At 43.9% G+C, this 27098-nt stretch overlaps 1 protein-coding gene across 8 annotated transcripts in view; it reads right to left on the bottom strand.

Moving 5' to 3' along the window:
• The window catches only part of ZNF827 (zinc finger protein 827), a 168707-nt gene that overhangs the window by 66078 nt on the left and 75531 nt on the right, over positions 1 to 27098 (bottom strand). For all 8 annotated transcript variants that reach the window (XR_006606253.1, XM_013059145.2, XM_013059144.2 and 5 more), the window contains exons 6-7: positions 12121 to 12360; positions 9674 to 9731 (exon numbers count right to left, since the gene is read on the bottom strand). Coding sequence is in view for 7 of the 8 variants with exons in the window: in XM_013059145.2 (XP_012914599.1) it covers positions 9674 to 9731; positions 12121 to 12360 (298 nt within the window). In the remaining variant the exon portion in view is untranslated. The remainder of the gene's footprint in view (positions 1 to 9673; positions 9732 to 12120; positions 12361 to 27098) is intronic.

Below are 27098 nucleotides of genomic sequence, written 5' to 3'. Positions count from 1 at the left end.
ATACAGGTAACTTCCACATGGTATCTCCATGCATAGATAATGACACGAAAGGAAATGACAACAAACTGGAAATGTTTTCTTTGAACAAAATCTAGATCTGGCTAACAAAAACAGAAGACCGCCCTTGAGGAAGAACGAAAAACATTGTTTTTTTTTTTTTTTTTAAAGCTTTTCCCACATATTAAATATAAAAGATGGGATTATTCGAAGATACAGAATAGGGGTACTAGTCGGATTAGCTTGTACTATCTTCTCAACATTTCCTCAAGTACTTTAAGGTCAGAAGAAACTTTCTGAGAAACTGAAGTAGGTTGTGTGAAAATATGCCCACAACTGAACAACAAAACATCACCACACTTTCTTTTTGATTTTTCAGTTTTTATAAAAGGTCAGTAACATTATTTCATTTTCAACTTGATTTTCATACTTACTGCAAGAATTTTTAGGAAGTACTTATTTTTTTTTATCTCAAATACCACTGGCCTTGATTAATTTCTTTGCTAATAATTTATAATGAATAATAGATGCTTAATATATTTTTATATATTTGCATATCTATGTGTTTTATAACATTTATAATGATTGTATTTGAAATACATTAAATCCCCAGTTCTACAGATCTCTGTAGAAAAATTTTTAGTACTGGGCTACCTGGGTGGCTCAATCAGTTAAGCATCGGTCTTCTACTCAAGTCATGATCCCAGGGTTCTAGAATCGAGCCCCGTGTCGGGCTCCCTGCACTTAGTGGGGAGCATACTTCTCCCTCTTCCTCTGCCCCTCTCCCCTACTTATGCTCTTTATCTCAAATAGATAAATAAAATCTTGAAGTAAAAAAAAAATTAAAACACTTTTTTTTTTAAGAAGATTTTTTTTAGTACTTTACAAAACCCTAGCTAGGTCATTTTGCTACAGTATAACAATTGCTCTGTCACCTTGGACTGTATGTGGTCCTCCCAACTTCCAGCTTGGGCCCTCAATTTCATTTTGGTTGGGAGATTAGCTGCTGCTTCTCACATGGGCCCGGATATTAGCATTTTAGGTATAGCAGTCAGTGCCAATTTTCCTAGGCAGTTCTAGCAGTCTGTTAAAAAGGTAATCATCTATAATGAAAGAAAACCATTTTAATGGCGTTCGCCAACACTGCCCTTCTCTTTGCAACACCATAGAAATATGGACCCCCTATTCTTGAATGATTTTAATGCATTTATTTTAATAAAAGAATTTGAACATGGGGGTGGGGACGAGTGCTCAGGACTAAAACTCATTGCAAGCCTTTGACCCGAAGACAACTGTGGCCATCCAAAACAGCAAGTTCCCTACTCAGGCTTGAGAGGGACATAATAGAGGAGAACACCTACAACCCCCGTGGGCAGGCTTCAAAACCTGGCTGTTGATCATGTTGGATGCACATATTTTCAGAGAAAGGAGGACTGTACTGAATAAAACGTGAATTAATCACTACACACTGGCAGACTTCAGCCAGGACGTTTATCTACAAATTGAGGCTTGCACGACAGACTCAGTGGGTTTCTAAATGGGGCTTGTGGGCAGATGGAGAGCCAAGGTCATTCGACTACTCATATGGGCACCAGATTTTCATCTTTAATTTTCAGAGTTGACAAGAAAGCTAAGTTGTGTCTCCTCCTCCTCGTCCATTGATATGACCGCACATACTTGGCTGGTGCCGATCAAACAGAACTTTCTCAGCAATTAAAAACACTCAAATGTGTTGTTGATTCTGTACGATGTACAATGGCATTGTGGAAAATATTCTTATTTCTTAGAGGTATACATCAAAGAATCTGAGAATGAATGTTATGATGTCTAGGGTGTGATTTAAATATGTATTTTCAAATATTTTATTTATTTGAGAGAGTGAGAGAGCACAAGCAGGGGGAGCAGCAGAGGGAGAGGAAGAAGCAGGCCCCCCATTGAGCAGCAAGTCCCATGGAGGACTTGATCCTAGGACCCTGGGATCATGACCCGAGCTGAAGGCAGATGCTTAACTATCTGAGCCACCCAGGCACCCTGGGATGCAACTTAAATTGGAGGGAAGAAAAGGTTCATGAAGTAAAGTGTGGCAAATGTTTTCTCAGTGGGTGATGGGAATGTGGTGGTTTATTTCATTATTCTTTCTGCTCTGTTTTGAAATTTTTGATAATAAAAAAAAATCAATAACAACAATCAAAGGAAAATTCCAACCCAGACAAACCATCAAAGAGAAGAATAAATGGCAATAAAAGAAAATATACAAAAGAACAAACACAAATGCCTCCCTGTGAACAAAATGCTTGACAGCACTAAGAATCAATAAATAAAAAGACTGTAACTATAAAATAGAATTTATAACCTCCAATCGGTTAAAAAAAATTTAAATGATAAAGCCTAAGACCTTTAAAATATTTTCTCTCTCTACCTCTTCTTAGCTTCTGGTAGAATTACAGATTCAACTTTTTTGAAAGTCCATTAGACAAATCATGCAAAAGCCTGAAAACTGAATGCTTTTTTGAAATCCATTTACCCCCAGTTTGTTTATATTAGCAACAGCTTAGGAAAACCAAACCAAACCAAACTCTTGATATCCAATAACAGGGGACTGATTCAATACATTATGACATGTGCAAACACTGAATACTATGTAAACATTAAAAGAATAATACTGAGTTATGTTTACTGGTACGGAAAAAGTTCTTAGGATATTGCTAGGTGAAAAGAGAAGTCTGCAAAACAGTATATACAGCTGGATCCAGTTTTTACAGGAAAGTATACGTATACAAACAGACAGAGATTCAGCCAGGAGCTACACTACCAACTTAGCCGAGGCGGTCTCTATGTAGCAGCATTCATTATAAATGATTATTTTTTCTTCTTTATGTTTTCCTCCAATAAAAGTTCTTTTTAAAACTTAAAAAAAGACTCAGTTTTACAGTGTAGGATTCTTCATTGTTAAAGAGACTCTTAGTTTTTTTAAAGAGTAAGCCGAGGGACGATATAATGGAAGGCAGTGTTAAGACCCAGTTGGGCACAACTGTCTGTAAATCAGGATTCCACCAGGATCAGGCAACTTTAGGTGGAGGAAGGCCAAAAGCTATAGAAGGGAGAGGCCGTTGAAAATATCAGAGAACATCAGAGCATCTTACGAAGAAATATATATTGGTAATGTCTTTTAAATTTTCTTCTTTCAACAGCACAAATGCCTTCTATTTCGGGTTGTCTCAGAAGCAGGCCAGTCTGTACAAGCTAACACCAAGTTTTCAAGGAACAATTCCTGCTGCTGTAGCTCGAGCATTCATCCACTGTGGGGCCATGAAACTTCTCAGGACAAGGAGCACAATGCCAGGCCTTGTGGAGGGCTGCTGCGGCGGTGAGGCCAGACCCAGGGAGCCGGAGCCAACCGCAGACCACGGAAGTGAACCTGCACGTCCGGATCCACGAAATGTCAGCTTGTGAGGGACCTGGATCTCCCACGGGACTTGGACTTTAAGCATAAACAAGGACAACAGGCTTTCTGCTCAGGTGAGCCAAGAACAGATGAACTCAGTCTTCCCTGCACTGATCTAAGACTCTGTCCTATGGAAGCTGTGAGTAACGCTGGTGAAATGTGGATGCTCTCTGGTCTGCATCACCCAAGAGGGCTTTTTACCCCTCAATAGAGGCCAACCCTTCTATATCTGATATGCTCCTAGTGACAACCACGGAGACACTCTTGCGAGAAAATCCCAGATAGGAAGACCAGGACTGGGCTAGCACTGGGTTAGCACCTAAACCACATATACCTTTTGGTCATGTCACCCCTGCATAACCTTTCAAAGGTGGCTAAGGGAGAGAGCTGGTCTACTTAGAAAGCCTGACACAATTAAACTTTATCCCTGGTTATTCTGAGTCACACAAAAAAGATGGACCACTGGTGTAAGTTGCCAGAAGGAAAGGCAGCAGAGCTTGTGGGAAATGAAGAAGAGGAACAGCCCTCTTTTAGATCCTCAAAGAGACTTTTAAACTTGTCTCTTTACAATAACACAATACCAAATGGTTCTGGAAGCATATTGTTTCAACTGTAACAGTTCAATATAGGCATCACAGATGGAGAGAAAAATGGCAGGGGTGATACAGGACAAATACAGTGCAGGAATAAAAAGTACTGAGAAAGGTCTGATGAAATAAAAAGGAAAAAAACCCAAGTGGCAGCAATGGACAAAATAATTTCAGGCTATATGTAAAACAATCTACTGTTTTCAAGGATGACTTTAATTTCTTTGAAAACTCAAAGATAAGTTCAAAAGGATGTATTGCCAATGAAAAGACAGTCAACCTTTGTGCCAGAGCAGCTGTGGACAGTGGTTCAGGTTGCGCATTGCACAACCCGCTTAATCACAGGGGGATGCTTAATCACAAGTATCAAAATGTATGTATTTTTTGTGACAGTATTCCAGTAGATGGCAGTGTCTTGAGGAAAAGTGTCAAAGTTTGCAGGGGCACCATATGGCCCTCCAAGAGCCTTGACTTCACCAAAAAAACACCGAATGTCTTAACTGAAGGAACTTCATGAAATTAGTAGCAAATTCCATTTTTTTAGAAATGGAATCTCAATGCATTTAATTTTAAAGTCCTTAAATTTAAAGGGTAATGAAAAAATGTGGAGACCTTCTCAAAAATCACCAATTTCATGTGCTCTCTTTCTTGTTTATTTTCTTAATTGCTTTTGTCTAACCCAATGTTCTTTGTAAGTAATGTTTTACTTTTTAAGGTAATAGAGCATTATTCTCTTTGGCCTTCCAAAAAAATGAAAAGAGGAAATTGTACAAATTGATGATTTTCTAAATGTGTGCAACTTCTATTAATGAATCGTAAATATTTAAGGACATGCATCCAAATGACCACATAGAAAAATTCTATATTGGACACTTCCAAGTGCATATGTCTTTTAATGAGCACTGTAAGTGCCATTATCTAAATCATAATGAAGAGTCCACATTCCAAGTTCTGAAGATTGAGCAAATTAAATGTTGGTTGGCATGGCGTGATACAAGTCTACCTTTCTCCGATTTTCCCACTTTTGCATTTTGTCTTGTAATGGGGAAAAGGACAATTTGGGTAAACACTTCCTTACGTTTGGAATAAAGCAAGCCAGGTGTGAGAAGTTTTTCTTAGGGCCTGCAATCTTATATCCCCATGGACACTGAATTATTAATGGGTAAAAGAGAGAACAAATAACCAAGAGAGGGTTCTTGGCAGCCATTGTTTGACGTTCATGGTGTTACACAACATTGAGCATGTCCAATTCACCTGCCAGGAGCTATCTGATTCTTACTCTAGGGTTCCATTTTCCTATTTCGATCTTATCCAGCATCTGGCGGGGTGATGGTCCATGTCAGAAGATGTAGATCTTCTTTTTATTCCATTAAACTTTGGGATCTGGTTATGATATCATGCCTCATATATTTTCATCAACAAATGATCATATTAGCTGGTTATCTATTCCCTGCAGAATCTAGGCGTGTGCTAGGAAAGGAAATAAAAAATCAGGATTTTATTAGTCTCTTAAGTGTTCAGTTCTTCTGTTCTCCTGGGTCTGGCTGGACTGTCTCCTCATCTCATTTATCAGGTAGAATGGCATTAAGAATGCTCCGTCCACACACTATCTCAAAGGAGATGCACAGCCTTCTTAACACTTAGATTGAATTTGCTAGACTCTGAGGTTAAACAGGCAAAAGAACTGCTGTTTTAGCATTTATAGTGAAGTTCCAACTAAACGACTGATTCAGTGGAGGTGCTCCTAGGAGGGCACAAACAAGGGTGGAGGGGTTAAGGTCAAGGCATTGGTGAGCAGGACCACATGACCCAATCATTTCAGCTGGTAAGTAGATTGATTTCTCTACCTGGCTACACGGTGCACTCCGGTAGACTGTTTTCCTCCTTTACTTTTGGGAAGATGATACTAATTTAAGCAGCTGGGTCTCAGTTCTTCGGGTGAAAGAAAAAGCACTCTCAAACACGTTCTTAAAATGATGTCTGGGATTTGCTTTAAAATAATTCAGGGGGAGGGGAACGAAAGGAGGAGACCTTTCAACAAGGGTCACGAGATGATCATTGTTCAGACTGAGTGATGGGTACTTTCTCTACTTTTGTATATGTTTGAAATTTTCCACTGAAAGAGTTTTTTTTTTTTTTAAACGAGGTAGAGAGCCAATGACCCAGAAACTTGCTAGTTCCCCATTTCAACCTTTAGCCTCACCCAAACTTTTTTTTTTTTAATTGCTAACAAGGAATGCTGTCTAACATCATTTTCTCTCTCCCTATCTGTTCATCTTATAATAGAGATATTAACAAACAGCAGAAAGGCCAGTGGAAAGGATCTGATGAGGAGGGAGGCACAACTATCAGCCCGTATGGGATATGGTGGGATATGATGGATGGTGGGCTAGACACACATTCCCAAGCTTCATGCTCTCTTGGTGCCCAGGCATGGAAATCCACACCCCATGTCTTCTCTCCTTGGTTAAGCACATAGTGGAATGCCAAGCTACCGTGTTTCTTCCTAGGCTGCTACACTTTTCCTTAGTTCTTGTGGTTGGAATGAGAGTCAAGACCAAAAAATGAAAAACAACTGTGGAGAAAGTTGTGGGTTTATATGACAGGGAAAGAGAATCAGCTGCCTTCTTCCAGGACTGCACATCTCTTCTCTGCTCTTGGCGGCCTGGACATCCAAACTCTAGGACCAGGAGGCCCTAGAGGTAGCTCAGGAGGAGCTCAGGTACCCCCTGGCATCTGGAAGAGCCTGACCCTCTGTACAGTGCTACAGTCAACGTACCAAGGCCTGCCCTTCAGAATTAAACTATTTTCAGTGTACCCAGCAACTCTCAAACATGGCAGATTCTGAACTTGACTTCAATCATGAGCCACCGTTCTGGACAGCCAGATTCTTCTGGACCCAGAAGAAGATCCCACTAAGTACCTAAAGATCCAGAGATAAGGAAATGTGGAGGCTTGATGTCATTCTTTTTGAAAAGTATTGCAAATCCTACCTTAAAAAGTAACCCCCATGAGCTGACCTTAGGCGTACAGAATAAGAGTTCCTTCTAAAACAGAAATCGAGTAAGAGAGGGAGCTGGCATTTTTCCCCCTGTCCCTGCCATCAGTTAATTGAGGTTAAGGAGGATTTCTTGGCACAAAGACACTTGATTCTATTCTGCCCCAAGTAATGAGGTGAGAAGGTAAAAAAGAGATCTGTTTGAGGAGAGTCTAATTGAATAGGTTCCTACTCAAAGGAATAAAAACACACCAAGGATTCTATAAAAGGAGAATAAACCCAGAATTCTGTAACACTGCTTGATGAACGCTTACCATGTTGGGGGCTCTCGGCAAGCACCTCTTCCTCTGCTTTGGGCAAAAGATCTGATTTGGATTTCTTCTTACTCATACTCTCCCAGCAAGAGAAGAATTTAAAGATTGCCTCATTTTTGCCAAATGGCTAAAAAAAATTCTCTTCTATCCTATAATTATGCTCTAGCTCTAGCCAAGGCAATTTAGGCTGTGAGATGCATTTCACTCATTTGGGGCTAGTTCAAACCTCCTCTTAGTCTTCCCAGAGAACACCTGAAAAGCATAAAATAACATGCCTTTGCAGCATACCTTTCTGTTATGTACATATTATGATGTGATCTTAAAGATCTAGCAGAAAGCCTACAGTGGGCTGGCGGGTCCTGCCTAGAGCTCCTGTACTTCATTACTGGGCTCCCCACGAGAGAGAGCAAGCGATCGAGCGAGCAAGTGGCTGGCCGTGCTGGCTGTGAACGGCGAGGGGGAACTGCCTTCACCCTTGGAGCCTCTGCAACGAGGAGGTTCCACATCCCCTGCTGGAGGTGACCCGAAGCTAGGGAACAGCACAGAGGTCCAAAGAGCTGGCCCCCTTGCCTCCAGGCAGGCTTTACCCTGTGGTGCAATTCATGCTCCAGAATTCTCTGTGGGATCAAGCTAAAGCTGGAACCCAGCAAAAACTACACCCTTGCTCCACGATGTCCCCTTCCCTCTCCTGCCACCTTCATTTCCCAGCAGGGTCCTCTGAGAGCAGTCCCTCAATAGAGTCCCTTCCCGGGAATCCTTGTCTCGGGCTCAGCTTCTAAGGAACCTGACCCGTGACACTTCAACAAACCTATGGAAGCAATTAAAAGGATAATTGGTTATTTTTAGTCTGCTGTCTTTCATTGTTTCCCAATCAGGACAGCTTCATGGGTTTACAGCCATGGCCGCAAGCAGAGATACTAAACAGTCTTAAGATGACATGTGGAAGGTCCACTGGAATCTGCAGCAGATAACATCTCCTATTCGGGCATCCAACTTAATAGACAAGTAGCCCTCCCAGCCCCCTGACCCATTTCCCTAAACAATGTGCAGCCCAGATTGAAAGACCCATTTTACAACTGTGTACTTAATACACAAAGACAAGGCTATGCCCCTCTTCTGTTTCGTTACAGCAGGTTTCGTTTTCCTGGTACCATATAAACTTCATGTGAGGCCAGCTGGCTCTGTTCTAATTACTGTTTGACATTTGATACCCCTAAATTCCAATTCATAGAATTAAAAAGGAAAAAACAACTCAGGTTAAGGTTCAGATGAGCACATGCCTGATAATGCTCTGAGGTCGACTCATACCACCTCAAAAGAGAAAAACATCATTTATCTTTTGTTGCAAGAACTAAAAACACCAAACCAGTCAACTGTTCCCATCAGGAAGAATCTACGTTTGCTCGTGAAAGCTTAGTTCCTTGACTGAAAGCCTTCTTGGGAACGCACATCTCATTCTCCCTGTTCCTATTTCATCTGGTAAAGCCCACCTCTGGGGTTAACCCAGGGACTGGAGAGGCGGGGGTCTGAGGGTGGGGGACAGTCCTTAAAAGCTAGAGCTCCTATCTCTCCTGAGGTTCCTTTCTCGCAGTGGTGGGGTATGCGCTAGTGGAGCACAGCTGGGGTCAGGATGGCCTTTCAGGCTGGGGAAGAGTGGTGGCACGGCTGGTCCTCCTCCGTCCATCTGGCTAACGGAGGGTCAGCCCACCTTGGCGGACCTCCTCAAACTGCCTTTGGCAAATGCACAGCATCCTTATCTACAGCTGTTAATGACAAAGGTCTTCCTGCAGCCTTTGAAGCATTTTCTCTCATTTGAAAATGTTCTCCCCTCCTAACAATGCTGTGAGGTAAAAAGCTGGGGTATCCTTGGTGACCAGTGATCTGTTCACACCTGCGGAGCTACTGAGGAACCCACCTTGGTCTCCTGACTGGGTGAAGCCTTCCTGAGATATGGACCCAGCCCCCCGATCCTAGCTGTGACACCCGCTTAAACTCCCAAGTCAAAAAACTTCTGCAAAGAGAGTAATAATATGACCTACTTCACAAAACTATTATAAGGAGTAAAACAAAAACAAAAACACCTGGAAAATTCTCCAGCCAAGTTAACAGCTATTAGATGTTTGATAAATATTAGTGGTCTTCCCCCTTGGCGCGGTTGCTTTCTGTATTATTTCCACAAAATTTCTAACACAAACTGGGGGCAAAAGGCATGACTCCTTTGAACCCAGCGGGAGAAAAGAGTTCGGGGAACAATGCACCACGCGTGATCGGGGCCTGATGGCCCACACAAGGGGTGCTCTGAGGGGACCCCCCCTTCCCAAAAATGGCCTACCTGGTGGTCGTCCGAATGGTGTTTTCTTTTGTGTGATTGTGCTCTTTGCTCACTTTTTCTGTAAGAAGAAAGAATGAAACATCCCTTGTAGGTTGTTCTTACTCAATTTGAGTCTCTAAGGCTTAAACAGAAACTCCCTCAACGTTTCTTTTTCTCTTTTGTGGTTTTCTTTTGGTTTCCTTTGTAAATACTCAAACCCTCCCTGTCTTATTCATAAAGACAATCATTAAAAGCATATAGACAGCATCCACAAAAATATCTTAGTAAAAACCAATCAAAGGGAAACAGTCACTGACAAATTTCAAGTGTGTTGTCTGATTTTAATGAGGCCTTAATAAGCATACATACACACGGAGAGATGTGCACCAGAACCCGTTATTCCTACTACATGTTTCCCCAGCTGAAAATTTCTGCTTTCCTCTGATTCAGCATGAAAATTGCAGTTGTTGCAACTGTTCCGCTTCTGACTTTGATGACAACCTTTAAGCATTCTGTATTGTCAGGCCCCTTTGTGCGAGGGGATATAAAAACAGCCATAAGACCTCTGGGTTCAGCAGTCATCGAGCGCTTATTCTGATAAATGTCACCAGGGACAAAAAAATATCATTAGACAAGCAGAGGTAAACCCTCCCTTTTCTGTCTTGAGGTCTGTATCTACCAGCTGTCAGGAATTATTTAATTAGCTTTCAAGAACACTAGAGTTGAACTCCGGCCTTCCCAATCCAGTTCAAATGGGAGGATTCTGCCCTGACTGTCACAGCCCTCAACGGCTTCAGCAAGCAGAGAAAACCTGGCCAGCTTGATGAGGGTTTCGGGTTTCCATGGCAGAGCAAATAAAAAATCCTGATCTTAGGGATTTTTGAACAAATTTAAACAGATAATTTGGAAAAACGAAAGACTTACAACATCCACCCAATACTTGTAACACTAGGCTGAAACGGCTATGCGCAAGTTGGTGTGGACGGTCGCTTTCTGTGCACTAGACAATGACAACGAGGCTGGATTTGTATTCAGAGGCAGTATTCTTTCAGAGAGCAGGAAATCGGGCTAAAAGACTTGCTTGAGGTCACCCAGGCAGTAAGTGACAGTGGCCAGGTGAGAACTCTCAGACACAAAGTTTGTCACTGATAGCAGACAGTGATAATGTACCGGGAGAGACAGAGACTTTCTGAAAAGAACCACACACTGGCCTCACTTTTGCAAATTGTAACTGCTAAGTCCTTTTCAAAGTTATATTGCTTCTAGATATGCTTTCAGCTTGTTTAAAAAAAAAGAAAAGAAAAGCACCTTGTAGGATTTGGAGCTCTGGGGAGCTTGGGATGATCCACGTGTCCTGTGAAGTTTATGGAATTAACTATTTCCATTACTGCAAGGCTTTGCACAAAGAACAATCCCTGTCTGAGAAGCAGGAGGCCACCATTTCCGGAACCAACCGATAGTTTCAAGCTCTGGCACTGTGTCACCAGGCCAACAACAAGGTGAACTATCATGATGGTATGCAGATTCTAGCTTCTTCTCCCTGATATTTTTCTTAGCAGGGAAAGCAAGTGAATACTTAAATAATGAGGCATCTCGTGGTGTTTTGAATATGCTATCCCTAATGAAACAGAGTTTCTCAAACATTCGTAACAAACTCTACTGATGCATGAATTTCTATACACAGGCCAATGCTTGAGTGTGGACAAGCTCTGTGTATTTCAAGGAATCTGAATCTTGTACGTGTCTATATCTTCAATCTCAACCATTTTCAAATAATAAGAGCATGTTAAATTTGTTCAGGACCAACACTATGCAGCTTGAAAGAGTTAACAAAGGTAACCAAGAGGACCATCAACTGTTCTATCAGGACACTTAGCTGAGCTGGTAATTCCTACACCTGTGAATTCCAAATATTCAAAGTAGAAACCGTCGGTTTATAGAAAAATGCTCTGCAAGGGGATAGCTGGAAAGAGTCCTCACATTTCATCTACTCCCTTTACTTGATTTATTTATTTTTTTTGTTTGTTTTTGGCAAGATACAGTACAATCTTAATTCAAACCACACTAATTTGGAATTCATGGTAATTCAGTCACTGTTGGAGTAAATTGAAGTTTATCTTTTGAACACTTGGGAAAAAAAAAAAACAAAACAAGAGGCTGTTAATCAGATCAACTGCCTAAGCAAAAGTCGAGGTGAGATGTTTAGCCTAGTGAACAGGGATCATTTGCACGGAACTGAATAGAGTTCTAATTTCAAGTGATTCTTAACTATTTATTAAAGAAAGTTTGGCAGGAGTTCCACTTGGCAACATTTTATTAACTGTTAGTTTGAGTGGCAGTATGCATGTTAAAGTAACAAAATTGATTTCTGCCTGAGAAATTCTATAATGCGGGTGTTTTTACTTTGTTAGAGTGGCTTTCTTTCCAATTATTCCCAATTATTGACATTTTTCTGCACAGAAATGTACCTGACAGTTGAAAGAGAAGCTCGGAAGCCATCTTCACAGAGATGTCCTGACTGAAGAGGTTTCTCTCTGGGGGCACTCTGCCCTCTGGCATCTTCTGTAAGGGTTCAGTTTTCTCTCGCCCGATTAAAGTGCTATAGCCAACATTCCGGCTGGGTGATACCGAGACATGCGAGTCCTGGATGTCGACCTCCATGGGCTCCTCTTTAATCTTCACCATCTGAGTCTCCTTGTAGCTCTCCGCTGCAAGCAGGTGAAGGAGGAGAAACCAGAACAGCACGGTTTTAAAATTCTGAACCAAACCCAGTTTCTTTTCTTTTCTTTTTTTTCCTAAGATTTTATTTATTTATTTGACAGACAGAGATCACAAGTAGGCAGAGAGACAGGCAGAGAGAGAGGAGGAAGCAGGGTCCCTGCTGAGCAGAGAGCCCTATGCGGGGCTCCATCCCAGGACCCTGGGATCATGACCTGAGCCGAAGGCAGAGGCCTTAACCCACTGAGCCACCCGGGTGCCCCATCAAACCCAGTTTCTAATCACAGAAAGAACCACTGGGATTGTTTCTGGGAGCAGGTGAGACAAGCACCACAGCACATGACATACAGACCGAAAAACTGCTAGTTCAGCCCACCTGGTTTCCTGAAAAGGTAGGGAACGGAAGCCCAGAGAGAGTAAGTGGCTTGCCCAAGGTCACACCTGCACCCGCAGAACCAGGCCCAGCCAGGTCTCCGAATCTAGCACTCGGGGTCCGGTGACCAGGGTCTCCCGGCCACACCCCCAGGTGCTCCATCCTCCCTGCTACGCTGCTTCCAGAAGTAACAGAGAACATGGTGAACGCCTGTCCCTGTTTCAGGACTTACTCATTTCAGCGAACCCAATCAAAGCGAACATTTTAATATGACAATTGTCTCCCTTTATTTTTAAAGCCCTGACCAGTTTTTTTTTTTTCTCTCTCTCTCTTCTAGGGCACCGAAATTAATAAAGGGTAAACAGGGTCGATTCAACTGAGACATTCATACCTTGCTGGGAGCTAGTAATCCTCAAGACCACCTAGGAAGTTAATTGCAGCCCAAGGACCAACACTTAGAAAAACAGCAATCTTACAGGTTATAATAATGGTTCAATTTACTGACTGCTTTTGCTTTAGGTGTGACTATTAGATGTTTGATCTTTAGTCGGAAACACATATTCGCCTTGCCAAGTCGGACTGTTTTTATGTCCATGCATTCTGTAGTGCTAATGACAGAGCCTCTTTGAAACAAGGTGGGGCAATTAGCCCAGCCATTAATTTGGGCCACTTTGAAACGAGCACACTTTCAAATCAATAAGCATTTATTAGTAACTATAGTATACTCAGCATTCTGGGAAAGAAAAAGAGAGGACATAAAATAGTGGGTTGAGGGGTGACCCCTCAAATTCTGCCTATGTCCTAACCCCAGGAACATGTGAATGTCACCTTATTTGGAAAAAATGTATTTGCAGATGTGATTCAGTTAAGGATCTCAAGATGAGATCATTCTAGATTACCCAGGTAAGCCCGAAAACCAATAATAAGTGTCCCTCAAATAGGAAGATAAGGAAGAGACACAGGAAGGACACGTGAAAACAGAGACAGTGCTCTGGACTGAATATGTGTTCCACCCTCTGCCCCAAAATTAATACAGCGAAACTCCATGCCTAGTGTGATAGTATTTGAGGTGATTAGTCATGAGGATGGAGCCCTCATGTACATATTAGTGGCCCTACAAAACAAAAGACCCCAGAGAGTGCCCAGACAGCAAATGTGTGGGCTCTTTGATTTCAGACTTGCCAGCCTTCAGATCTGTGAGAAATACATTTTTGTTGTTAATAAGCCACCCAGTCAATGGATTCTCTTAATAGCACAATGATGGGAGCAAGACAAGAAATTAGAGTCATGGTGGCCACAAGTTAAGGATGTCCTAGAGCCACCAGAAACTGGGAGAGGAAAGGAAAGGGGCTCCCCTAGAACCTTCGGATTTTGGACTTCTGGCCTCCAGGCTGCAAGGGAATACATTTCTGTTGTTTTAGGTTACAAAGTTTGTGGCAATTTGTGATGGATGGATGGATATTAGCAAGAAGAAGCAGTGGGAAGCAGGCAGGACAGATGTGAAAGGGGAACCTCCCTGCTGTAAGCTGGACGGCTAGAGAAAATGACACGTTCCTTACAAAGCATGAGACAGGGTGAAAGCCAAGTACATGTGCCGTTTATTGAGTTGTAGTAAAGAAGACGGAAGAGCACTTCCAATTGAATAATTACAATTAATATAGTGTTGTCCATAAAGGCTACGTAAGAAGTGGGCTAATTGTTCTTTTCTCCTTCCCGACGTATTACACATGGTTTTCAGAGTAAATGACTTTTTTTTTTTGTCAGCAACTAAATTGCCAAGCAACTGTTATATTTAATTTAGAGCCCTTCCCCCTTTCCCAACTCCTGCCGAGCTGTGGTTTTTCCGCGTATCTGTGAGGCTCACAAAAACCAAGTTGATTCAATCATGCTTAAAAGAAAAGAAAGAAAAGAAAAAAAATCTGAAGCTTTCAAAGTCACATGCCTAGCTTCTTTGCCTCGGTCTGCAGTCCACCTGACTGTTTCTGGAGTATGAACTGCATCCCTTACCACATCTTAAGGATCTGATGACCTGATAGCCACCATGACCTCTAGCCACCTCATCCCATAGGTGCAGTCACAATGCACACCTCCCTCTCTGCGCTCCCCCCAAAGTACGTAATGTTTGGAAAATAAACAGTGGGGTCAGTGACACAGGTATGTAATGATGTCTCTGAACCCTGCAAGTCATTCCAAGGCTTGAAGACAAACACAAAAATATACTAGAAAAGGAGTCACTTAATTCCACAAAAATCTCAATGCTACGAAGAGCAAAGCTAGAAAGAAGCTCCAGGATCTTACTCTTTTTCCATCTCCTTTCCCCAGCTTTGCCCCTGGGTTAAAAAATCATCTAGCTACGGGTACCACTGGCTTAAATGGTATCAGGTTTTGAAAGCTTCTTGGGATAACTTCAAGTATGATTTACATGAAGGGCTTTCTGCCCTTTCTTACGACAACTCTTGACCTTTCAAGAATGCACAAAGGACTGATTAATGATAAAAACCTCTAGCATTTTTAATCCACCTGATAGACTCCAGACTCAAAGAGTTCTCAAGCTGACATCTCTCAATGGGAAAGTGAGACATAATATAAGAAATATATAAGAAAATATTTGCCAACTGTTCTCTTGCCTTTTTTTTTTGTTGTTGTTGTTGTTGTTCTTAAAGCAGGGATTCTTAACCTCAGCCCTGCTGACATCTGGGCCCAGATCCTTCTTTACTTGGGGAGGCTGTGCAGTGTGTTGTAGGATGGTTGGCAACATCTCTGGTTTCCACCTACTGGGTTTCAGTAGCACTCATCCTCCAGCTGTGACAACCATGAATCACTCCAGATGTTGCCAATATTCGCTGGGGGCAAAATCTCCCAACGGAAAACCCCCGCTGTAGAGTTTTTGCCACACTTCGGTGTTCAACCCCCTTTCCCCAAATTTAATCAGAACCCAAGGCAAATAAGAAAGAAGAGCTCCTCTTTAGCTTAAGGTTCCCCCCCACACACATATTAATCACCATCTCAGCCTGGTGCCTTGGACAGGCTGGCCTAGGAGGCAGGAGACAGGCTGATTTAGGCAGGAGACAGACAGACAGATCCTAAGTCGGCCAGAGATTCTACGTGTCCTCTCTCGCCTTTGCCTAAGGTGTCCTGACAACACAGTGGTTGAATTAATCTTTTTACTCAATCTTTACTCACTTTGACTTCCACACCCAGGGACATGTCTATTATCCAGGGTCTACCCTTTCCCATCACCTTCCTTCTCACACATATCATAAAGCCTTTTAGAATCTCTTCCTAAAATAAAAGGACAAATACTAACTTTACCCCAAGTGGCCTATACTGTTATTCTGAGAAAAAAACTAGCCAGTGGAAAAAGATGAGAGATGGTGTTAACAGTAAGGTAATGCGTGGGAGGTGGGTTGTAGGTGACTGTTTACTACAATGCTCATTTGTATCTTGTAATTTTTCTCTGATCAATACAGATATTCCACCATTTACTTACATTTTTAGAAAATAAAAAATGACTACATATGCCCATAAAAAAGATGATTATTTCCTCTTTTAGAAGCATTTAGAACACTGTGTATGTTCCTGGTGGCATTGCAAGAGTGAGTCTGCAAATCAGATAAGTCCGATTCAAACTTGCTTGGCAACCGCAGGGGAAAAAGCCATGAGAATTTCATAATACGGTCTTTTCTACTTTCACAAACACAGTACATGTAAGTAATGATCAATTAGTATTATTTCATTCATTAGTCATTTGGTTATCGCACCATTTGAAAAATGTCTACTAGGTACTATGTGCTATGTACTGTGTCTACTAGGTACAACGTACTATGTGCTATGTACTGTGTCTACTAGGTACTATGTACTGTGTCTACTAGGTACAATGTACTATGTGCTATGTACTGTGTCTACTAGGTACTATGTACTGTGTCTACTAGGTATTATGTACTATGATGAAGGAAATGTGGGAAACAGAAGCAAAGACGACATGGCTCTTGCCCTCAAGTACTTTAAATCTACATGAGTGATCAGACAAGTATGAACAGCCCTCTAGTAAAAGAGGTAAAATTAAAATGCAGTGTGGGAAGAGGAGTCCAGGAAGACCGGGAACCCAAGCACAAAGGTGGAATTGTACTCTGCCTGGGGTGTTTGGGGGAATATCATGTTGGCAGTGTTGGCTGGAGGGCCCGAATCGAGAGATGGAAATGGCACCCTGAGTAAGCGAGACTCACGAGGTATAAACATAAAAGCAGCTCGACTTCTGACTTCCACTGTCTCATTAAGCCTGCCCTGTAGGAAGAGTTCCTCTCCTGTCCCTGGGTGAAAACTCAGGCCCCATAACCTGATTAATTTTTTGATAATACAAAGCCTTACAGTTATCTAAACAGCAAAATGGTCTTGATTCAGAATCCAGAAGTTCTAATCCATTTGTCAGTTTACAGTTCCACCTCCTGAGAGGGGAGTCCTTGCCCCTCCCTGGAAGGATCTCCAAGGAGCCTTTTGTGGGGGAGGAAATCACATCAGCTCTTCTCCCTCTCTTGTTGCCTTCTCCCCAGCACACTAGGTGTCTTTCCAGATCTTAGAAAAGACTAAAGGAAAAGTGGGGGGGGAGAGAGGGATGGAAAGCTCTTTGCCATCCCATTCTAGAATGGTTTCACCCTATTTAGACCAGGAGGTGTTTCTCTCATGGGATTCAAGGGTGGGCTCTTCAGAGACCTATAGCTTTTTTTTTTTTTAATAGATTTTATTTATTTATTTGACAGAGAGAGAACACAAGTAGGCAGAGAGGCAGGCAGAGGGAGGAAGGGAACCACCCGCTGAGCAGAGAGCCCGATTCGGGGCTCGATCCCAGGTCCCTGGGATCATGACCTGAGCCGAAGGCAGTGGCTTTAACCCACTGAGCCACCCAGGCGCCCCGAGGCCTATAGCTTTGAAGTGATCTTTCCCCTAAAGATCTCTTTATGTGGCTGAACTCCCTCTTGTCTGTGGTCCCTTATTCCCTCCATGAATCCACCTGTCCATCCCATTTTGTCATTGTGCAACCACCAATGGTCTAGGCGGCCCCACCGGAAGGCACTGAAGCCATACCCAGGCCAGCCCTTCCGGGTGAAAATGGTCTACACTGAGGCCAGGGTTGACAGCTGCCTCTACTTGATAGGAGAAAGAGCGCCAGCTCAGTCCCCGGCCCCTCCCCCTCCACACAGCAGCATCTCTCGTGCACGCAGTCCCCAAAGCAGCTGGCCATTTCCCACCCTCTAGCTTTCCCAAGGCAGACATGGGGTGGGTGCCAGTGCACAAGGCTCCCCACCTGAGGAACACACATGACAAACCTGACATGACAAAACTTACCACTTTAGTTATTTTTGAGTGTCCAGTTCAGTGGCATTAAGTACATGCACACTGTTGTGCCATCATCCCCATCCACCTCCAGAAGTTTTCATCATCCCTACTCATCAACACTAACTCCCCATTCCTCTTCTTCCGCCCCCAATCGTGGGAATACCACAGCAACCACCTTTCTGTTTTCTGACTCCAGGACAGAGTTTCCGTCCTCTCTCCTCCCCTTCCCTCCCTCACCCCTCTCCTTTTCCCTTCCCTTTCTTCCTCTTCCTCCCTCCTGGCTTCCTTCCTTCCTCCTTCCTGTCCCCCCCACCTCCTTCCTGTCCCCCCCACCTCCTTCCTGTCCCCCCCCACCTCCTTCCTGTCCCCCTCCACCTCCTTCCTGTCCCCCTCCACCTCCTTCCTGTCCCCCCCCACCCCTCCTCCTTCCTGTCCCCCCCACCTCCTTCCTGTCCCCCCCCACCCCCCCCCCCACCTCCTCCATCCCATCCCTTCCCCTTCCTTCCTCCCCTTCTTTCCCCCCTTCCCTCCCTCCCCTGCTGCCCCTCCCTACCTTTCTTTCCTTCTCTCCTCGTCCCCCCTCCCCCTCTCCCTCCCTTTCCTTCTCTTCCCTTAAAACTCTTCACACTGGAACCTCGGTGCTGAAGCCAATGCCTCTACTGAACAACCCTTTAACAAAGACCGTCATACTCTACTCCAGAGAAATAAAACTGGAGAGGTAGGTAGGGGCAGAACGTGGCATCTTTGGCGGCCCCCCCCCCACCCCCGGAAGCCCAGACGGAATGGGGGGGAGCGAGGAGCAAAGCGTTTGGGAGGTTTGGCCAGGGGAGGAGCGCGATCAGGTTGCACTTCAGAAGGCCAGCCTGGCAGGGGCACTTGGAAGGCCCAGGAGGAAGTGGAAATGGGGGCAGTTGTCAGGAGCTTAGTGTGGTAATCCAAGCAAGGAGACGCTGAGGGCCTGAACGAAAGGTCAAGGGGATGGAAAAGATTCACAGGATATTCTAGAGGTTGAATGGGGAGGAACTGGAAGTGCCTGGCTAGGAGTCTGAAGGAAGAATGAAGAGACCGACGTGAGAGGAATTACGAAGCAAGTGTGTGCACGGCCAGGGGTAGCGTGATGAAAAAAATAATTCCATGACTGCTAAAAGCCTTGAGGTTTGGGAGACGCTCTCAACAGGAGTAGGAAAAATAGAAAAGTCGGGTGGTGGAGAAATAACGGAGGGAGGGGCGTTTTCAGGTCTGTTTTGGCTAAATGCTTAGAATTCCTGCAGGAAGTGGAGGGCAGGATGGCTGTGGGCAGCAAGAGGGGAGTCACCGGTGACACACAGACCGGGGGCATCCGACTCCAGAGAACGCGGTGAAATCCCAGGCAAGGGGGGTAGAAAGCAGCGGATGGGGCAGGACTGGGACCTCTACTCTTAGATGGGAGGTGGGAGGAGGACCAAAGAGTGAGGGAAAGAGGAGGCAAGGGAGCGGCCCAGCGCGGGGTTTCATGGAAACCCAGACAGAAGGACAGAGACACCCCAGATACCTTCATGAGAGCCTCGTGCTTCTAGCCTGCAGGCCTGTCGCAGGGGCCCACCGCATTCCTGCCCTGGGGCTCCTGCACCCTTGGATGATTTCTTCCCTTAGTTTCTGTCCCCTGTAAAGCCGCAGCCCCCCACCATCCCTCCGCACACCTGCAGATACCTCTGCGCGCGGCCGATACACAATGTTCCAGTCGCCTCCACGTGCCATGCTCCCATGCTCTTCCTCCCCCTATCCCCTTCCAAAACACCCCAGTAACGTGCTGTTCAGATTTCAAAAGTACACTTGGCCTTTGAACCACATGGGGGTCGGGAGTGGTGAGCCCTCTTCCCCCCACACAGTTGAAAATTCACATGTAACCTCTAACTCCCCCAAAACTGAACTACTCGTAGCCTGCTGCTGACCAGAAGCCTGACCGATCACGTACAGCCAATGAGCACATATTTTGTTCATTGTATGTCTCATAAACAGTGTTCTTACGATAAAGTAAGCTAGAGAAAACAGAATGTCAGAAGATCATAAGGAAGAGACATTTAAGGCACTGTACTGTAATTATAAAAAAAAAAAAATCCATGTACACGTGGATCCGTGTAGAAGCAGCCAGTACGATTCCAACCCGTGTTATTCAAGGGTCATCTGTATTCAGGCATTCCCTCTGTGAGCAGCATTCTTTTATCGGTGTCCAGGGACCCTCTCTCTCCCCGCTCTCCCCTAGCTCCTTTGGCCTCTAGATCATTTGGCCCCTGAAAATCCTGGAGCAAGCTGCCACCATGATTCGCCAAGTGCGTTTCCCCTCTGCATTGAACTGTCGGGGGTGAGCGAGAGTCTAACTCATCTTTCACTCCCGAGATGTTGCACAGGCCTGGCACATTCGATATTCTTACTGTGTATCTGTCACCTGCATCCCCTGAAGCACAGCCCACAGCATGTGACGCTATTCTCTGTCTCTTGACTTGGGTCTGCCTAGTGCTATGAACTCATACATGCTATGAACTTAGAAATAAAACAGGAGGGGCACCTGGCAGCTCAGTCAGTTAAGCATCTGCCTTCGGCTCAGGTCATGATCTCAGGGTCCTGGGATCGGGCCCGCATCTGGCTCCCTGTTCAGCAGGGAACCTGCTTCTCCCTCTGTCTAAACCTTCCCCTACTCTTTCTCTCTCTGTCAAAAAAAACAAAAAACAAAATATGAAAAGATAAAACATTGACAATAGCACTGAAATGGACAATGAAAATTGACCCTTCTCTCTCCAGGTGGCTCACGAACATGATCTCGAACTAGCATTTTAGAGTCATAGGAAGCTTGAAAGAATGTGTGTAGAAGCAACGCCAATGACGTGTTGTGGGATCAGTACACTTTATAGAGTGATATTTGTGTCAATTCAGTAAATTAATACTCTTTCATCTCCAACGGGCCATCCTCAAAGATACAGGGGTTCTCACTGGTCCTACAAACACGGTCCAGATATGAAACCCGATTCCAGTACACGGTGGGTTTATTACTGACACTCTGTGAACAATAGCCCAGGGCAGTGGGACCAGGTGATGGGAAAGGAACAACCAGGGACAGGAAACGAGCTCACACGGCGGCACCCTATCGCAGGGCCTGGCACCCCCTGGCATCTGATAAAGGTGCCCACTCTCTGCCTTTGCTTTCTCTTGCTTGACCCTGCCCTTGTCAAAAGCAAAATGGCTAAAGAGTCGACCTGTGTTTCCTTGGTCACTCAGGGAAAGAGGGAGCCCCAGGCCTCCCTGAGCAGAGGCGCGGATTGAGGTCACAATGGAAATGTTAATCCACAGAAGTTTGACACCACCCGCTGGACTCTCTCTCCTCAGACAGAAAAGCAAAGTGTGGGTGAGGTGGCCTTGGCCCGGCCTTCCCCTGTGACCGGAGCTGGGTCCCCGGTGATGAGAAGAGAAGCTAGCCTTGTTCTTTTTTTTTTTTTTTTTTTTTTTAAAGATTTTATTTATTTATTTGACAGAGAGAGATCACAAGTAGGCAGAGAGGCAGGCAGAGAGAGAGAGAGGGAAGCAGGCTCCCTGCTGAGCAGAAAGCCCGATGTGGGGCTCCATCCCAGGACCCTGAGATCATGACCTGAGCTGAAGGCAGAGGTTTTCACCCCCTGAGCCACCCAGGCGCCCCAGCCCTGTTCTTTATATAGAAACAAAGAACCTGAGTCTCACACGCTGAATGGTATCTTCCTCTCCTCTCCTCTAGCCTACCCTGTCTCTGGAAAGTACTGATCGCACGGAACATGAGCACCCGCAGCCTGACACAACCTTCCCTTCTTTAGGGGACTGGATCAGTGCAGGCTTGGTGTAGGGAAGTTCATCTTCAGTTTCTTTTTTCTCCATGCCGTGGCTCTTGGTTCCTTTCCAGGATGCCTAGAGTGCGGGGAGCCTCGGCAGGGAGAAGCTCCCCTTTCCTGTTCCGAGGAACGAAACCCAAGGCTCTGACTTTTCCACGGGTGCTGCCACACCCCAGAGAGAGACAACATACTCTGAGCAGCTTCCTCCGCTCCCTATGGACTCACTGCTCCTCTGCTCCTGGGGAAACCGAGAGCAAATGTTCACTGTGAAACAAAGCAGTGGGGCAGCAGGTTTTTCTCTGGTTCTTCTGATAATTCATAAGAACCTTCCAGAACAGAAAAGCCCTACAGTGACCTGCAGTACACACACACACACACACACACACACACACACACACACTTTTGATTCCTAAAACAATTTCGCAAACATTTGATCAGAATTGGCCTTTTGAATTGGCTCTCCAAAACTGAGTTATTTCCCCTCTATCATAGGCAACCTGGCAACTCAGAGAGAAGTCATAAACATCTGAGGATTCAGCTACATGCACTAGAAATCACAGTTCACCAGACAGAGGTAAGTAGGGGGTCAATTTGGAAACAAACTTTTAAAAATCTACAGGGCACCTGGGTGGCTCAGTTGGTTAAGCATCTGCCTTGGATTCAAGTCATGATCTTGAGGTCCTAGGATGGAGCCCTGCATCAGGCTCCCTGCTCAGCGGAAAGCCTGCTTCTCTCTCTCCCCTGCTCATGCTCTCTCTCTCTCTCAAATAAATAAATAAACTATTTTAAAAAATAAAATAAAAACCTACAGTGAGGAGCACCAGGTGTTCCATCTGAATCTACAAGGAGCAGATATACCCCAAGTAATGGAACTTGAACTTTAAAGATAATGAAGAGTTAGTAAGCCCTTGGACGTTCTCTTTCAGGGGTCCAAGGAACATTATTTTCCATCAGAGCAAAATACTTGAGGCTTTATCCTTCCGTTGATTTTTAAGCTTGCCTTCGCATCCTCCAGACCAGCAATCAATGCAACAGGCCCTTGCTGAGATAGCTCAGGTGGGCATTCGCTGGTGTTTTCAGATTGGCCATGAAACCGGGCCCTTGGATGCAGCACAAGTTTTGGACTCGATTCTGGGTCTGATGTTGCCTAGTGTGAGATGACACAAGAGGCACGTGTGACAAAAAGGAGGTCCCTCTGTGGTCATGCAGAAGATGATCACAGGTCAGATACGTCCATCACACGAAACAAATTCTGAAATCAATTTCAAGTGTGTCCAGTGAAAATCGAGAATGAAAATCCTTTGGTCACTGGAGGCTCCGGGAGGTCAGTTTCTCCGACCAGCAGATGATATGGAGCTGCTCCGTCATTACCTGTTGAACTCTGAGTGTCCCAGCGTTAATGTAAAACCCCCCCAATCATCTTGTTTTCTTTTCATTTGATGATTTCACTAGAAATTAGCTAAAGAGGTGCATTTAAACTGTATGTCCGCCATTTGGTAACATTCCAAATGATCTCATTTTTAAAAAAATTAACCTATTTTTCATCTAATGTCCAGAATATACTTCGATTATCTCATATTAAAAAAAGAAAGAAAGAAAGAAAGAAGGAAAGGGGTCAATTAAAGTATCTGATCTAATCTTAAATCGACCTAATATTATTATTATCCTTTGCCATTTAATAAACCTAAGCCCTGTTCACCTCATCTGCAATGATTAATAGGTCTTTATATATCCTTCTATGAACTGACTCCTGGCTGGGGGTGGCGGGGGAAGAGGGTGCATGCTTAGGTTTTAAACAGAATTCCTCCAAGACTCAGTAAAATTCCTGCCAACGTGAAAATAACCAAAAAGCAAGGTCCAGCTCTGTCAAGTGATCAGCTGGCCACTGCATTGTGCACACTCAGGAGGGAGGACAGAGAGAGTCCCTAGAACCCAAAGACAGGAGGGAGCAAGTGAAGAGTTTTATTTCAACAGCGGAGAGTGTCCTAACTGTTTAAGTATTTTCCTTTAAAAGATAGTATCAGGGTATAAGTATATGCAGACAAGTTTTACATTTTCCTTGGGTGGTGCTAAATATTACTGAATCATGCCTCCAATTCTCTCTGCTGAGAAGACTTGATTACTTCTCTTCCATTGGTTGGTGTTTCCAGCAGGCAGGGAAAGGCTGGTAAGCGTGGTGCAGAGCGCAGAACATCCCATAACAGAATTACTAACCCAGGCACTAGCCAACTAGAGCAGGGCAGTGAGGTATGGGTTGGGGTAGACAGGGCGGGAAGAGAACGCAGGACCTGTGCAGGAGAGGGCGCTGTTTTATTCCCTGTTGTGTCCCTAGGACCAAAAGCAAGTCTTAGAATATGGCAGGAGTTCAATAAATATTTGTTTGAAAAATGAATAAGTGAAAGAAAAGACAAACCAAAATGAGAAGAAAGAAGGAACACCATAAAGAAGAAATGGAAAGAGAGAGGAGAACTACAGAGTTCATTTAAACCCCGAAGAATTCTTTACGTAATTGTGCCACAGATCAAATCCCTCATAGCCAATGATAAATGAACGTCTGCTTTCGCTAGGGCACTGTCCCTAGCCCCTTTCTTGCGGGAAGCCTTAGACTGGGCGTGAGACCATTTGACAGTGGAAAATGGTCCCTCTGGGCTCTTAATTCCCCTTGGTTCTTGGAGACATGAGTGCATGGGTATCCTCATGATGTATTCTGGCTGTGCTTCAACCTTCTCTTCCAAATGTTTTTGAAATCAAAGCTACTTACAAGTAGCAATAAATGACTCATTTGAATTTCCCTTCCTCACTCTGTTTCTGTGTCCTCTCCCATGCAGGTGCTGAAGAGCAGCAAAACAGCCAACCGGCGGCCACGGCTGGGGGGATGTGGGGGGGAGGGTAGAGGGGGGTCAGATTTGCTAACCCCAAATCTGACAATGAGGCCCTAACTCTTGGACACTCACTGCTACCGCACGATGAACGTTTTAGCTCTGGATGTCTCCCGGAAAGCCAAGAAAGAGTCATATAGAAGGAGCGTTCTAACACAAACAATGTGTTAGGAGAATATATTTTAAACAGCCTTAAAATGGGATAAACAGGGCGCAAAGGCTTTAGCACAAGTAATTGAGAAGAGACCACCATCTGTCTCGGTTAAATTATCCTCCTACTCCCCAGTTTTCTTTTTTCTTTTCCACAGCTCTTTAAAACAAAGTGGAGGAAAAAAGGTATTATCTACATATTATCCAATATGTGAGCTAACTAAGCGTCGATGAATTCCATCTGAAGACGAGTACCAATAATCAAATGCGCAGAGTGAGGCAGGAGGATTCCGCTCTCAAGGTCTGCCCCAGAAATCCCCGCAGGCTCACTTTCATTCTCATTAGTCTTTGGGCTCTGCTGAGAGACTCTTTTCTTTCCTTCTTGACCAGAGGGCCTATGAACGTACCTCTGGCTACTTGTACGTGGACCACAGGAGGGCTCCAGAAAGGCTCTCTCCATGAATACCCAGGAAGGCTCTCTCCATGAACGCCCCCACCCCAAAACCCTAGGAAGAATCTCTGGTAGCAACAGGAGGGAACTGTGTGTCTATGTTTAGGTAGGTTTATGGGGATAAGGACGGTAGGAGCAGGAAGTAAGGAAATGAGTTCATAATTCATTCTTTAAACAATGACCCTCACAACCTGATTTTGGCCCCAAGATGAAATGTGGTGGGTCACAACAATATTCTGTCACTTCCCCCCATCTCTCCAGCTGGGGAGAGAAGTGATCCAAGAATATGGCAAGTCCCAGGGAAACCAGGAAATGTGCTGGAATCCTGCTGCTGTCCCAAATTTAGAAAATAGGAAGTAAATCACCTCACAGCACAAACTCAGGATGGTCCAGACTTGGGAAAAGAAGAGACAGGGGTGGTGGAAATAGAATTATGAGGAAGGGAAGACCAAGACCCCTTCAGAAAGAATGTCATTGGTTCTCGCATTTAGATAAAGCAAAAATGACCCTCTCAATATATAATTACTCTTCATATAAGAGTAATAGAAGCCATAAGGCAGAAATAGAACAAAGCCTGAAGTGAGTAGAAGGAAGGGCATAATAAAGATTAGAGCAGAAATGAATGAAATAGAGACTAAAAAACAAAACAAAACAACAGAAGAGGTCAATGAAACCAGGAGCTGGTTCTTTGAAAAGATAAACAAAACTGATAAACCTTTAGCCAGATTCACCAAGAAAGAAGGAGGACTCTAATGAAATCAGAAATGCAGAGAAATAATAACTGACACTACAGAAATATGAAGGATTATAAGAGAATATTAGGAAAAGTTGTAAGCCAACAAATTGGATAACTTAGAAGAAATGGATAAATTTCTAGAAACCATCTAACCTTCTAAAACTAGATCAGGAAGGAATAGAAAACTTGGACAGACTGATTACTAGTAATGAAACTAAATCAGTAATCAAAAAACTTCTAACGAGCAAAAGTCCAGAACAAGATGGCTTCACAGGTGAATTCTACCAAACATTTAAAGAAGAGTTAAAACCTATTGTTCTCAAACTATTCCAAAATACAGAAGAGGAAGGAACACTTCCAAATTCATTCTACAAGGCCAGCATTACCCTGATGCCAGAACCAGATAAAGACATTAGAAAAATAAAACTATAGGCCAATATCTTTGATGAACATATATGCAAAACTCTTCAAAAAATAGCAAACCAATTTTAACAAGGCATTCAAAGAACCATTTGCCATGATCAAGTGGGATTTGTTTCAAGGATGCAAGGGTGGTTCAATATTTGCAAATTAGTCAACGTGATACATCACATTTATAGGAGAAAAGATAAAAACCATATGATCATCTCAGTAGAAACAACAAACACATTTGACAAAGTACAATATCTATTCATGATCAAAGCTCTCAACAAAGCAGGTTTACAGGGAGCATATCTCAACAGAATAAAGGCCATACATAAAAACCCCACAGCCAACATCATACTCAATGGCGAAAAACTGACAGTTTTTCCTTTAAGATCAGAAATAAGACAGAGATGTACACTTTTATTCAACACAGCACTAGAAGTCCTAGTCACAGCAATCAGACAACAAAAAAGAATAAAAGGCATTCATATCAGTGAGGAAAAAGTAATACTTTCACTATTTGCAGATGACATGATACTATATAAAGGAAACTCTAAAAACTACTAG

This window comes from Mustela putorius, unplaced genomic scaffold, assembly GCF_011764305.1.
Source record: "Mustela putorius furo isolate JIRA1106 unplaced genomic scaffold, ASM1176430v1.1 tig00000242_pilon_pilon_pilon, whole genome shotgun sequence".
NCBI classification, from domain to species: Eukaryota; Metazoa; Chordata; class Mammalia; order Carnivora; family Mustelidae; genus Mustela; species Mustela putorius.
The sequence above is the reverse complement of the archived record's forward strand: the minus strand, read 5'-3'. Positions and strand labels throughout refer to the sequence as shown.